Here is a 15,857-nt window from a genome sequence, read left to right as displayed (position 1 = left end):
GCTGTCCAATTTTCCCAACACCATTTGTTGAAGAGACTGTCTTTTTTCCACTGGACATTCTTTCCTGCTTTGTCAAAGATTAGTTGACCATAGAGTTGAGGGTCCATTTCTGGGCTCTCTATTCTGTTCCATTGATCTATGTGTCTGTTTTTGTGCCAGTATCATACTATCTTGATGATTACAGCTTTGTAATAGAGATGGAAGTCTGGAATTGTGATGCCACCAGCTTTTCTTTTCTTTTCTTTTCTTTTTTTTTTATTCATGAGAGACAGAGTGAGAGAGAAAGGCAGAGGGAGAAGCAGGCTCCCAAGGAGCAGGGAGCCCGATGCGGGACTTGATCCCAGGACCCTGAGATCATGACCTGAGCCGAAGGCAGACGCTTAACCATCTGAGCCACCCAGGCGCCCCAGCTTTGCTTTTCTTTTTGAACATTCCTCTGGCTATTCGGGGTCTTTTCTGGTTCCCTACAAATTTTAGAATTATTTGTTCCATTTTTGAAAAAAGTGGATGGTATTTTGATGGGGATTGCATTGAATGTGTAGATTGCTCTAGGTAGCATTGACATCTTCACAATATTTGTTCTTCCAATCCATGAGCATGGAACGTTTTTCCATTTCTTTGTGTCTTCCTCAATTTCTTTCATGAGTATTTTATAGTTTTCTGAGTACAGATCCTTTGCATCTTTGGTTAGATTTATTCCTAGGTATCTTATGGTTTTGAGTGCAATTGTAAATGGGATCGACTCCTTAATTTCTCTTTCTTCTGTCTTGTTGTTGGTGTATAGGAATGCCACTGACTTCTATGCATTGATTTTATATCCTGCCACTTTAATGAATTCCTGTATGAGTTCTAGCAGTTTTGGGGTGGAGTCTTTTGGGTTTTCCACATAAAGTATCATATCATCTGCAAAGAGTGAGAGTTTGACTTCTTACTCAACACCCAAAGAACAAAGAATCCAACCAAGAAATGGGCAGAAGACATGAACAGACATTTTTCCAAAGAAGACATCCAAATGGCCAACAGACACATGAAAAAGTGCTCAACATCACTCGGCATCAGGGAAATCCAAATCAAAACCTCAATGAGATACCACCTCACACCAGTCAGAATGGCTAAAATTAACAAGTCAGGAAATGACAGATGTTGGCGGGGATGCAGAGAAAGGGGAACCCTCCTACACTGTTGGTGGGAATGCAAGCTGGTGCAGCCACTCTGGAAAACAGTATGGAGGTTCCTCAAAAAGTTGAAGATAGAGCTACCGTACGATCCAGCAATTGCAATACTGGGTATTTACCCCAAAGATACAAAAGTAGGGATCCGAAGGGTACGTGCACTCTGATGTTTATAGCAGCAATGTCCACAATAGCCAAACTGTGGAAAGAGCCAAGATGTCCATCGACAGATGAATGGATAAATAAGATGTGGTGTGTGTGTGTGTATACACACACACACACACACAATGGAATATTATGCAGCCATCAAAAGGAATGAGATCTTGCTATTTGCAACGACGTGGATGGAACTGGAGAGTATTATGCTGAGTGAAATAAGTCAAACAGAGAAAGACATGTATCATGACCTCACTGACATGAGGAATTCTTAATCTCAGGAAACAAACTGAGGGTTGCTGGAGTGGTGGGGGGGTGGGAGGGATGGGGTGGCTGGGCGATAGACATTGGGGAGGGTATGTGCTCTGGTAAGCGCTGTGAATTGTGCAAGACTGTTGAATCCCAGATCTGTACCTCTGAAACAAATAATGCAATATATGTTAAGAAAAAAAAAAAGAAGATAGCAGGAGGGGAAGAATGAAGGGGGGGAAATCGGAGGGGGAGACGAACCATGAGAGACGAGGGACTCTGAAAAACAAACTGAGGGTTCTAGAGGGGAGGGGGGTGGGAGGATGGGTTAGCCTGGTGATGGGTATTAAAGAGGGCACATTCTGCATGGAGCACTGGGTGTTATGCACAATGAATCATGGAACACTACATCTAAAACTAATGATGTAATGTATGGGGATTAACATAACAATAAAAAAATTTAAAAAAAAAAGAAAATGGATTATGTGTTCCTGAATCAGTTGTTCTTAAATGTCTTTTTTTTTTTCCTTAGATGAATTTTGTTAAATATTTGGTGGCACTGATAGCCATGTTCCAGTAGTAAAGCTCTTTCTTTACTCCAAGTGCATACAACACTTTGATAGAGTATGGAGTTTGAGGTTGGATTGACTTTTGCAATCTGGAAAGCTAAATAAGGATTCTGGCCTCAAGGGGCCATCCAGCCTATGGAGGAGCTGAAGATGTGCCCTAATAAAAAAAAAATTCAGCCTAACAAATCCTCTGGAATATGCCTTAGTGTCCAAACAAATGATAGCAAAGTTCTACCATCCCTATATTGTGGTCACAGTAAATTTAACCTGGCAGATTTTTCAAGCTTTTATAACAGATACCCACTTGGTAGAAAAGCTCCGCACACTCGTAAAACTTTGTCTAGCTTTGAGCACTGTGATTCCTTGGTTTATCTTTGAAGGTAAACTACATGCCAAATACATATTGAGAAAATGAGAGGAAGGAACTTGTTGAGTAGGACTGTTATTTATAATCCAGTTAAAAACTGAGGGACAACCTACCCAAAGTAACATTTGGTTACAGACTAAATGATCTATAGCCCTTTTTTCCTGTCAGGAATTAGTTAACAAAGACGTTCCTTGTTAGTGATAACAAAACTTACGGCGCCCTAAAGCTTAAAAAATAATAATAAACTACTTGTCTCAAATGCTAAGAGAACTGCATGCTCTAGCTGATAAGAGTTGGCATCATGTTATTAATAAAAAACAAAAAAAATAAGTTAAAAAATGAGGCTAGAAAATACCCTCTTATACCTCACAGAACACATTTTTATCATTCATCAAGAGCCTTTTTACTTTTTTGACTCTTGCAGAATTAGGTGCTGGTTCTGAGTAAACATCAAGGTATTTGCAAAGAATTTCCCAATGGGAAATAGTTACTGAATACTAAGGTTTGTGTTATTGTCAAAGGCGAGAAAATGCTCCGATTTTGTGATGCTCATTACTGTGACTTTTCCTATTAATAATCTGCCTAGAAGTCAGGCATCCGTGCTTACTGACAATTACCCTGTGGTCACTCAGTGATGATAATTGACGGTAATGATGAAAAGCAGAGTATAAGTTGACCACACCAGTGTGCTAGAAATCAGGAAATTCAGCTTCTGGCCTTCACTCAATCAGTGATTTTATGATATTTGTCATATCTTTTGAACATTTTGTATCTCAGCTTGTCCATCGGTTAAACTGAGTTTGAAATAACTGCCCTGGTCTATCTCACAGGAATGTTGCCTGGACAAATTGGATAAGTGTAAAAGTGCCTTGGAGGTAAAGCCACTCTGTGTATAGAGATTAGTGTGATGGAGCTACTGAAAAGTATGTTGCAGAGGCTAGAATGGTCCATTTCTGCAGGCTTCATGACTAGATAAGGCTTCATAATGGATTCCTGTCAAGCAAACCAAACCCATCTTATCAGTTCATGACTGTATAGTATTTAATGGAAAAAAATCTCTTTACAAACATTTGTTACCTTGATACAAATGTGCATTAAAAATCAGTCATGTTTTAATTAAATAAAACCTTCCTAAGTAGCTTCAAAGCAGTCTCTAATATCCAGTTGACAGTTTCCATAGTCTATTTAGAGGAGTCATAAACATTTGATATACTTGATAAAGTTGAGAAATAAGTAATGAAACAATGTGTGGGGGACAGAAATGGATTGCAGTGTGTCCTCAGGTAATAATTGCTATGAGTTTTAAGACTCTGACATTACCAAATTGAGATTTCTCTTTTGTTTATTTTATAGAAATGTCAAGTTCTCATCTCTGCCTAAGTCATATGTTTTTTCCTGGTTACTTCATTTTCTGTTGGAGTTAACATCCTCATTCTCAATCATAATCATGATACAGACAGAGCCACTCGTTGCAGCTCAAAAAACATAACCAAATCTCTTGAAGATGGAAAAAAGTGGGGGAAATGGCCTTCCTTGAAAGAATCCCTTAAGTGCTTTTTACTCCTCCCTCTTTTTCTCATCACATAAGTGCTCAAGAGTTCCTATGTAAATTTACAGCACCCATGTTTTCAGCCCTTGAGAAGGATAATTGAGCAAGTATTTAGTTGTTTGGATGTTGCATAAAAGAGGTTCTGTCCAAGCTAACTTAAGAAACTTTTATTCCCCAGCCAACTTGATCTCTTTTCTTCTGGCAGGGGACCATTCCTAGTGGCACTAGGGAAATCTTGGCATCCAGAAGAATTTAACTGTGCTCACTGCAAAAATACAATGGCCTACATTGGATTTGTAGAGGAGAAGGGAGCCCTGTACTGTGAGCTGTGCTATGAGAAATTCTTTGCTCCTGAATGTGGGCGATGCCAAAGGAAGATCCTCGGAGTAAGTATCAGAAACCTGTTTATTCTGAATGAGCTTTAAAGCACAATAATTTTTTTGTTATGAAACCCTTCCATCAGTTTTCCTTTTTATTTTCTTCTTGCTTGATCCCCTCTCTGTTTTCATCACTGTTTATTATTGTAAAGCAAAACTAAATAGACCTCTGTAGAAGTATATCGGACTCATGGGGTTAAGTTGTCTTTGGTTTTGTCTTACTGAGTGCTTGCTTGTCTGGTGAAAGTCTAGCCACTGTGGGGAAAAAATAATTTACTGTGGGTATGCTACCTCAACAGGACCCTGTTTGCTCAGGAATGAAGAGGTCACACAGGACCACACACATCAGAGTTCTCAGAACTGACACCTTTACTGTTTTAAATTAAATTCCATAGCTTTTATAAGAGCAGCATTTCCCCATTTGTCAGGGTTCAAGCACAGGGCACATATCTCATGAAATATATAAAACATGAGGCTTATAAATGATATATTTTTCTTAAACACATATAATGTTTAAAAATACAACTTATTTTATGAGCATATGCATGTGATAGAAAAATAATCTAAGCACCTTTTTTTTTTTTCTTTTCAAAAAGGGAGTAATTTAGGAGTCAGATATATAATAAATAATGATGAATGAATGAATTTCCTGCTCTGGAATATCCAGTTTGCAGTTTACAAAGAAAGGATCAGTCATTTCTTATGGGTGACCAGGAGTTGGAATTTTATTTTAGAAGCATCTAGGGTGCCTGGTTTCCTACGAAAATCATACAGCTAATACAAAAGGTGGAAATGACATTGCCGAATTCTAATATTCTCTCTATAAAAATATAATAATGAAACTTTAATTCCTTTCAGTTGAGAGAAAAGTTAGTATGAACTATTGAGTACTTTGTATTTCCGATTACATGTTTAAATGGTTCTAAAACTTCGAGGACACTTAAATTGTAACTATACCACATGAAATATTTCTATATTATTAATTTGTATGATATGTTGGGAACAAAAGAGTAGAATGATACAGGCTGTAACTTCCGAAGTGAGAAATAATAAGACTCTTTTAGTATATAAATATATTCTATAAATTCTAGAATAATTAATAACACAAAGTCAGGTAATAGTCTTAGAACCAAATGAGGTTCTAGGAAATGGAAATCGTATCCTCATTGCCCTAGAGGTGGGCCAGAACTTCACTACAGAGACAGAGTCTATGGACTGTATTTTAGTTGTTTGATTTTCTATTAAAGAAGCAATAGTAATCTGTCTTAAGGATAGAAAGGGAAGTAAATGCCAAAAGCCTTGAGAAATGATTTGGTTCAATATACATTTGTTGTACATGTTCATAGTAATCTTTTTAGATCTAAACAACTGCCATTCCCAGTATCCTTCAGTAGTGAACTGTGGTGTTTTCTAAGGCTAATAATTTGCTCTGTATCATTTTATTTTAACAATTTTTATTATTAAAAACATTTCACTCTACAGCAGTTAGAAAATACCAAAAAAATGTAAAGAAGAAAATTAAAGTGACCTATATATTTTACCAATCCCAGATAATTCCTGTTAACCTTAGGATGTATTTTCTTCCAGTTTGCTCTTTATAAGTAATTCATTTACAAAATTGTAACCATACTTTACGTGTAGCATCCTCTTTTTTGTGATCAATATTATGGAAAGAGTAAATTCCCATTTTATTAACTGTTCTTCAAAAATAATGTTTAATGGCTCCATCTGTCTCAATCTAAAGAAATGATTCCTTGTAAAACCAGCTTCTCAGGACTTCTTTTACTAATTAAAATCTGGCCCAAGTCTTTGATAATTGCTATTTTTAACCATACAGCCATTGTTGATTAGAATCCATACTTTATGGTTCAAACTTTAGACACTCATTTGAGTGTGTGCTTAGTGTAGTCACAGCTGATTTCCAGAATCCCAAACATGTGTTAAACTGATTGGATTACACTGATTATGTTATTGCTTCCATCATGCACCAAAGCACAGGTTTGTTTTAATTTTCAAATGTTTTGCCCTTCCTCCATGACATTTTCTTTTTTTTCCTCCATGACGTTTTCAAGATAATACTATGAAACCTTTGTAACTTAATGTTCCCTGACACCCTTTTGAGAGAAAGCAGAATGTTTCATAGCAAGCACTTACGAAACACTTACTTTATTTACCACATGTATAATGTTTAAAAAACACAATAATCATTCTTTAAAAAAGTTTATTGATGTGTATTTGTGGGAAACACACATATTATATAGTGTATCAGTTTAGACAATTTGTGAGTCTGTCCTTAAGTATCATGTTACTTAGAGGAAAAGCTCACCGTAAAGACAAAGCATGTGTCTACCTTGGGTCAGTTTAAATAAGGCTGTGTTGGTACAACTAGTAAAATAAGTATTTGTATATTTTTCATCGTTCTTTACATCCAATTACCTTTCTGTAACAGGAAGTCATCAATGCTCTGAAACAAACTTGGCATGTTTCGTGTTTTGTGTGTGTGGCCTGTGGAAAACCCATTCGTAATAATGTTTTTCATTTGGAGGATGGTGAACCCTACTGTGAGACTGGTAAGATCCTAAAGCTGTTAGTTTCTTAAGTTTCGAATAAAGATAAAACATTAACCCTTATATTACTATAAGGTTGAAAGGATACATTGGGCAAAGTAGATTTCCTAACTATTTTAGGGGCATTTAAAACTGCTCTAAATATATAGCAAAAAACCATGTAAAAGTTTTATGTGACTTTGCCAAAACAGATAGTCCCAACTTCATCAAGAGAAATGAGAATATAAGCATTACCTAGTAGGAAAATATTTTACTTGAATCCCTAATAGTTTATGGATATGAATTCTACCAAATTGTGGAGCTTAAAGCCACCTCTTACACTCTAACAGCGAATTTTGCGTGGTTTTAAACATGAGAAATGATCAACTTTTGAACGTGATATTGATTTGCTCTTTAAGGCAACTGTCTTGACAATAAATTGGAAGTCTTTTGTTACTCTTACTTGAATGGGAGGGTAATCTTGGCTTGGGTTGTTCCCTTAGTAAAATTATTTTTAATAAACTGAGCTCTAAGTACCAATCTACTACATTTGTCCTATTACCTGAGCTCTGAACCCTTCTTTTCTTTGCCAGAGGCTGTAAGTGAACTTTCATAACACTTGTTAATATTACTCTTACTTAGAGTAATGTTTCAAAAAATAAAATATTTTCCCCTTATCATGCCTATTTCACTACCACTGCATTTCCACTGTGGAGTTTTATTGTTGATCTACCTTGATATTCTTTAAAGTGTGGTGCTGGAGGAAGGGAATATTGCACACTAGTTAAGTTAAAGAGCAGTCAACTTCTAATTTGAGGCTAGTCAGCATCACTCAGACCCTTTTTTGCTCACTCAGTTCCTTTTAGATCCTAGGCAGGACCAGTCTAGATCTATGCCAGACGATCCACCAGGAAGCTGTCTGGAAATTCCAGTGAACTATCCCATCTATGGTCTATTTTGGGACAGGATGGCTACAAGCTGCCTACCCTGATTCAATCAGAATATTTCACATTTTGTAATTTCACCTAATTCTTCTGAAGAAAGAGCTTGTTTGTTTTAAAATTAAGCTTTGCAAGACATTTTGACTAAACTGGCAGATAGTCCCTATCTAGCCAAATACATATAAAACTACTTAGCCTTAATATCGTATTTAATGTAGTCTAAGAAGTCAGATTTTTTAAAACCCAAAAATTGCTTACGGAAAGGGAAAAATGTTGAAGATTTATTTAAATGTCACTTCTAATCAAGTTGATCTATTTTTGTTGTATTTCTTTAACCTCCCACATTTGTTATTACCCAGACTTTCCCATCTCAGTAAATGCCCCACTGTCCACTATCCCAAAACCTAAGATTCTGCTCTTTCCCTTGCTCTCGCCATATCCAATCTAATTAGTAAGTTCTAGCAGTTCTACCCCCAGTGTATATAAATTCATTCATTTCTCTCCACCTCAATAGTCACAACTAAATCCAACTCACTCTCTTTGCCTGGATGCTCTAATCACCAACTGAAATGATATATCTTCTTTCCCCCCGACCCTCAAATAGCAGCTATGATAATATTTTGTTTCAATGTGAATTAGATTATGCTTGATACCTCTTGGCTTCCACTTGAGTAAACCCTATACTCTTTATTAGGCCGACCTTATCTTCTACCACCTTACTTTCTGTCTCTGAATTCTAGGCATACCTAGCCCCTTTGCTTTTCTGAACATGCTAAGATTCTTCCTGCCTCAGGGCTTTTGTATTTGCTGTTTCTTCTAACTGATCTGTTCTTTCTCAGCTTTTCTGTGGTGATTTTTCCTTTTTTTGTCAAGTCTCTGCACAACTGTTACGTCCTTAGAGAAGCCTTTCCTAACCCACCTAGTTAATGGAGTGTTACATACTTCCAACTATTCTGTATCACATGACTATTGTTTTCGTGGTTCTTGTCACAGTCTGAAATTATTTATTATCACTTATTTTAAAAATATAATAAGTGACGACATCCTATTCCCAATGAGATTGTAAGCACCATGAAGAGAGCAGCCACATCTGTCTTCACCACTCTACCTGCTGTCGGTGCCGGGCACATAGTAGGACTCTGTCAACATATGCTGAGCAGATGGTGCTAGGAATATTGAAAATTGTTAAGAGAGGTAAATTAATGAAATGAAACTCTACTTTCTACTCCAGCCCAAGTTGGAGTAAACACAAGTAGTGAGAGTAGTTGCATAAAAGAAAATTGCCAGTAAGTTCTAATTTAGTAATAATAAAGAAACATCCCATCAATACTGCTTTCTTCAGAAGGAAATCCTATTAGTATTTTATAACTTTAATCTCTGTCAAGTAAATGGTGTTCTCTGGCTAAGGATTTTGAGCATGAAGTCATAAATTTGAAAGGAAATCGCAGCATAAGAATAGTAGTTAATACTGTTATGATACAGACCAGCTAGAAACTCAGTCATGGCACTTATTTATGGAAGGTTCTTGTGACTTTTTTTTTTTTCTTCCCTACCGAGTCAGATATTCTATGAAATGTGCTGATATCAGATATTCCTTCTTGATTTATGTTCTTTAGTCTTATTGTTGCTGGTATTTGGAAGCTCTCTTGTCTTTTGTTAAAACAGCCATGTCTATTGATAACTTATCAGGGAACAGAGTTGTTCTTCATAGGTATTTGGACACTTAGGTAGCTGGAGATAAGTGAGAAGTATTATGTGGAAGAATGGAGTAAAGGATGTTAAGTTATGTAAATAACATTTACCCCAAAGGTAACCTGAAACATGTTACACATATTGTCAAGCCAAACATGTCTTCTGAACATTTTTCAGTTACTAGTAACTTTATCTTCATCTTCTCATTTAATTCCAATTTTGTTGCTGCTTTCTAGGAACTATTATTCTAAAGCTTTGTCATATTTAAGTTATGTCTCCCCACCCCCACCCTGCCCCAATACAGATTATTATGCCCTTTTTGGTACCATATGCCATGGATGTGAGTTTCCCATAGAAGCTGGCGACATGTTCCTGGAGGCCCTGGGCTATACCTGGCATGACACTTGCTTTGTATGCTCAGTAAGTAAACTCTTATTTCTAAATTAGAGGAGCACAGTATGGCCACTTTTAGCCTAAGCACTAAATGGAAATAACAGTTCTTGTATCTTTGAATCCTTCACACATAAAAGCATTTTTACCGTGATTTTGAAAGGTGTTCATTGAAAGTTCTGACATTTTTTTGAATTATTTGGCACAGAATAAGATGCTTTAGAGAAAATCTTGTTTTTAATAAATTTGTGTTTATAAGGAGAAACTACATATTTCTTAAAACAGTAAAAGTCCTTTACATTTTTTTAAAAATTCTGTTTTATTGGGGTGTTTTTAGTAATTTTTGGAAACATGGGTACCTGAAATAGAAACAAACAATTCTAATCAGAGGGGGAGACGAACCATGAGAGACTATGGACTCTGAGAAACAAACTGAGGGTTCTAGAGGGGATGGGGCTGGGGGGATGGGCTGGTCTGGTGATGGGTATTAAAGAGGGCACGTTCTGCATGGAGCACTAGGTGTTATATGCAAACAGTGAATCATGGAACACTACATCAAAAACTAATGATGTGTGATTAACATAACATAATAAAAAATATTCTGATAAAAAAAGAAACAATTCTAAAAATCTATTGTTGAATTAAGAGTGGAAGCAAACTATATGTTGATTTGCTTCCTTCCTTAGCAGTAGTCCGTGAATATTTTTTCTTTTTAAGACTATAATAGAATGTAGTGATGTATTTACCTATTTTGTCTGATATCTTAATATTTTTGGTTTTATTTTTAATGATGAGGATAACTGTAGAGATTCACATTTACCCTAAGACTTTTATTTTTAATGATTTTATTTATTTATTTGAGAGAGAGAGAGTGAGAGAGGAAGAAAGAGTGAGAGAACATCCATGAGTTAGGGGAGAGGGGCAGAGGGAGAAGCAGACTTTCTGCTGAGCAGGGAGCCCAATGCAGGGCTTGATCACAAGACTCTCAGATCATGACCTGAGCTGAAGGCAGACACTTAACTGAATGAGCCACCCAGGTGCCCCCTTGAGACTTTTTTTAAATTTAGAAAGTATATATCCAATAAAGATACTCTGTTCAGATGTTTGATTTTTTTATTAGATTTAATATATCTAATAGTTTTCAATACCCATCGTATGAAGGGAAAAAAGTAATGTTAATTGAAGTCAAATGATTTCCCCAAACATTACCTGGTTGACTATTAAATTCATCTTGTTTACTTCTTCCATTTCTCAGACTTCATGAGATCTATAAAATGCAACAACTTTTAGCAGATTTGCCTTCTCCTGTTCTCTGGTAGAACTGTTTTATTATACTGTTGTTGTTTTTTTTATTATACTGTTATACTTAAGAAAGACAATAGGAAAGACAAGAAGACATAAATGCAGATAGTAAGTAGACTGTATAATCATCCGGTAGCCAGATGTTGACCAGGGTTTTTACTACAAGGAACAAAGAAATGAATTAAAAAGAATTCTCAGGTATTCTGTGCTGATGTGTTTGGGAGCTTGGGAATATTGGGCAAAGCAATTGTATCGTATTTTCATTTTGAGTGCTTTGGTTCCCTACCACAGGAGGCAAATTTAGAGCATTGATGAGCATTTGAGAAGAGAAATTACATTTAATGTGACCTCTTTGTTTTCTTATTAGGGCCTAGTAAAGAAAAATAATGATCAGTGATTTAAATAAATTAGAATACATTCGAGGAAAAAGTCATTCTTCATTGCTTTTGAAAAATTACATGAAATATCATAGTAATCATTACATGTCAGTGTCTAATACAACCAACGAAAGTGCTTTGTCTTTTTTTATTCTCTCAAAGTTTTATTTATTTATTTATTTTTATTTTATTTTATTATGTTAGTCACCATACATTACATCCTTAGTTTTTAATGTAGTGTTCCATGATTCATTGTTTGCTTATAACACCCAGTGCTCCATGCAGTACGTGCCCTCAATGCCCATCACCAGGCTCACCCATCCCACCACCTCCCTCCCCTCTAAAACCCTCAGTTTGTTTCTCAGAGTCCGTAGTGTCTCATGGTTCATCTCCCCCTCCAATTTCCCCCCCTTCACTTTTCCCTTCCTTCTCCTCATGTCCTCCATGCTATTCCTTATGTTCCACAAATAAGTCAAGCAGAGAAAGTGCTTTGTCTTATCCACCAAGTGGAAAAGTCATTTTCCCCTTTTAGGCATATTTGAAAAAATAATAATATTCTTTTAAATAATGCTTCTTTTTCAGGTATGTTGTGAAAGTTTGGAAGGTCAGACCTTTTTCTCCAAGAAGGACAAGCCACTTTGCAAGAAACATGCTCATTCTGTGAATTTTTGAAAGTCAACAGTTCAGGCAGGGGAGGAGAAGAGATTCGAAGAGAAAGAGGAGAATTGGGATTACCAATTAATTTTTAGATTTAATATTTATGGGAATTTTGAAAAATAATAGTGGCCCTGAAGGGATAAATTCCAGCTTTAAAAACCAAGTCTATGAGGAAATATTTGGCTTCATAAAGTAGAGAGACAGTTTGGCATTTATAAGATTACTTTTTTCCTGTATTTTCTGCCCATAAAATAACTTTTATAAAAACCAATTTCCTGGTTGACTATTAAATTCATTATAGAATAAATTAGTGAAGAATTAAATTTTAGAATAAAAACCTCTAACATCTATGCTGAATTAATTATACTTTCTTTCCTTATTAGGTAGTTCTGAGTAAATCTGTAAAAGGAAATGAAAATTGCCTTACACTCTATCAATAAGTAAAATGTATTTTTTAAAAAAATAGTGCTTGTCTTTAAAAGGAAATAGGAGTTTAAACAGAATTTTATCAGTAGTAGGTGTCAGTTTTTAAAAACTGTATGTACTTTTTTTGTCTTACTGATCAATCCAGTAGGAAAGACTAAGATTTTCCATCAGAATGTGCCATGCCAATAAGAGATGTTACATATTTCTCTCATCCACCCCCCACAAAAGCCACCACATTGCTTATAAATTTCAGATTTTTACCTTTTATTAAAATATGGCCATTTCTATTCATTGTGTATGCTTTATCACCTATATTAGTCAAACTCCCATTTTTTTCCCCTTCCCTCATGCTGAGGTCAAGAGAGTAAGTAGAAAAGAGTGAGGTTAGGAATTATGGGAAATCAGAGGAGGACTGTATTCAAAAATTTTAAAAATTCTCCCCTTTTCAGACAGTGAATCCATTAGATCAGTTTCAGATTTGTACTACTGACTGATAAAGGTTTGACAACTCTCTTTGCAAAATAATTTTTTCTTTAGTTCTACATTAGAAAAGTAAAAGATTGGCTTGGGGATGTGATAAAATCTAAGGTGTTTTTTTTTTCTTTTAGTAGTTCTCTCTCAGTAATAAATAAACCACTTCCAAATGTGATCACGAAGTTTAGAAAGCTTTTATTCCCAGAGGTTGGTAGTATAGGAGGGGAACGTGATCAATTACTCAGACTGGCTCGTTATTTGTTTTCTTTATTTGGGGAAACAATTATATAGATAACCCATGAAGACAGAGCAACAATTGTGAAATTGTGACTCCTATTGATATTTGCCCAGTGAGAAAACAGATTATGACATTTGATAGTTTTTCTCTTTGTTTCCAGAATGGATGAAAGCCCACGATCCCACTAAGTTAAAAATATCAATGTGTCTGGGGCAAGGTGCTTTCAAAGTTGAGACAGAACCCCAAGTCCTCCCTGCCCCGTAACTCACGAACAACTTCATTTCCATTGTGCGCACGTTTGTTGTAGAGGGAGGTTTTAGGCTCAAATATTTGTTTAACCTCCCTAAGAACTTTTCAAGTCATCTGTCCTGAAAGCTGTTAATTTATGGTCTAGCAGATTTATATTATATGCAGATAATAACTAAGTGGGAATCAAAGCATGAGGAGGGTGACGTGAAGTGGCTTCAGCAGTAGCAACCCTGAACTACCTCCTCACCCTGCATCTGTAGGGAGGCAGGAAGTTTGACTTTTGAGATAAAGTCCTGGAACTGAATTGTGCCCTCTTTCTCATTGCTGCTGAAACCACCTGTAGAGTTCATGTGAGTTGTCACATAGCTTCGCGTCAGTCTCTTGCTTTACACGATACAAAATAAATTGGTGATTTTGTTTGGATGTAGTAGAGATGATTTTTTTTTTTTTTTGGTTGTTTAGTTTTGCCTTTATAGAATCTATGCCAAGATAGTATTTGAAAAGTCAGTGACATTTGGGTATTTCCTTTCCAGAATTTTATTTGACCTGGATTTCTTATTAAGTTATATTACATTAAGGATATCATTTTTATTAGACTCTTCTTTGTGCACATTATTTCATGGAGCATAATGTTGCATTCCTCTAAATTTTATCCCTAAAAAGAAAACATTGCTTCCTAATTTATCATTTTGTCTTTGTGCTTTGTCCTTCTCCTTTGTGGCAAAGCTTTCTATCTGTTCTAAAACAGTTAATTCTGTGAAATAAATATTGACTATAACCCAGAAGAATCTCTGTATTTCCCAGTGGGGAATGAATGCCATATTTAATACTCCAGCGTTAATCTTTTAATAACTGGCAGAGCACTTTATTCTTCTGGTGAGTTCCCTGAATATTTATTTTTCTGATTATAAATATTCTATGTCAGTAGCATTTTTTTTTAATTATTACCTCTTTACTGTAGAGCATTTACTTTTAGTCTTTCTTGATGTATATTTTGGAACGCTGTACTTAGTATAATACAGATTAAAATTACAGTATATAACTCTTTTAAACGTCCTTTACTTTATTTCCCTGATTCAAAGTATTAGTGATAGATTCCAATTTATAACATTTTTCTAGACTTACAAGGGCTGAATGTTGCCCGCTAGAATGGTAGCCTAGACAGGATCCCCACTGCTTATGCTTATCATAGCATACATATTTCTTGTTGATTCAGGTTACATTTAGAGTCTAAAACTAAAGCCTAGTCATTTGGTCACAGTATGAAGACAAATAGAAATAAGAGTTTAAATCTTCAAAATATTAGTGTAGCCTATGGTTAAAAATATCTAGAACAAAATGTTTTCATGGTGCCATTTTCAAGGGGTAGTATATCAGGAGCACTTTTATAGAAAATAAGTCCTTCCTGTCCTTTGTTCAAGTATGAATCTAGTGTTATATTCACAGTTTTGTGAGGTTTGGAGCTTTTTAAATCATCTCTATTGAAAGGAGAGGCTTTTCAGACATAAGGGAAAGGAAAACAGTGAATAATTTGACAAATCTAGTGCGGCTTCAGTTTGTCATCCTTCTCCTCCAAATGTTTTAAGATATTGGGTTTGGATTCTCAAAGTATCATTTGCCTTATCTGTTAATCTCTGTTTTCTGTTTCTTTACATTTTTACATTTGTATACATCTGTACTGTTTTGCTTTTGGATACATTTTCTAATTAAAAACCACGTGAGAAATATAATCAGTGTAGTTATACCTTAATGTTCACATAATAAATAAATGGCTGCAGTGATATAAACAAGCTCTCCTGGTTTTTCTTTTTTGGGTGGCAAGTGGTTTTCATTGGAGTCATCATGGGAATAAAATAGTGTTCACAGGACAGGAAAAGAAGTAATGATTCTCAGGAGAATCCCTCTTTTATGATACTCACCTATGAAAATGTCCCAGAAACAAAACATTTGAAAAGATTGTCACATTTGTTCTACTTTAATCCATTTTTATGCTCTGCATGTAGCATGTACACAATACGTGTTTGTAAATTAATACATAAATAAGCCCCATTGTTTTAGAAAATGTTTATTGCTGAAAGTGTTTATTGGAATAATGTGTCATACCAAGCACTGTATTGTATCATATA

At 35.5% G+C, this 15,857-nt stretch overlaps 1 protein-coding gene across 6 annotated transcripts in view; it reads left to right on the top strand.

Annotated features, from left to right (window-relative positions):
- The window catches only part of PDLIM5 (PDZ and LIM domain 5), a 202,741-nt gene extending 187,220 nt beyond the window's left edge, over positions 1-15,521 (top strand). For all 6 annotated transcript variants that reach the window (XM_035004496.1, XM_035004488.1, XM_035004492.1 and 3 more), the window contains 4 exons: positions 4,268-4,448; positions 6,889-7,009; positions 9,923-10,038; positions 12,270-15,521. In XM_035004496.1, coding sequence (XP_034860387.1) covers positions 4,268-4,448; positions 6,889-7,009; positions 9,923-10,038; positions 12,270-12,359 — 508 coding nt within the window. In that variant the 3' untranslated portion in view covers positions 12,360-15,521. The remainder of the gene's footprint in view (positions 1-4,267; positions 4,449-6,888; positions 7,010-9,922; positions 10,039-12,269) is intronic.
- The last annotated feature ends 336 nt before the right edge of the window (positions 15,522-15,857 follow it).

Source organism: Mirounga leonina, unplaced genomic scaffold (genome assembly GCF_011800145.1).
Source record: "Mirounga leonina isolate KUSES-001 unplaced genomic scaffold, KU_Mleo_1.0 Mir_129, whole genome shotgun sequence".
Classification (NCBI taxonomy): Eukaryota; Metazoa; Chordata; class Mammalia; order Carnivora; family Phocidae; genus Mirounga; species Mirounga leonina.
Note: the sequence above shows the minus strand (reverse complement) of the source record. Positions and strands in the feature narration are given on the sequence as shown.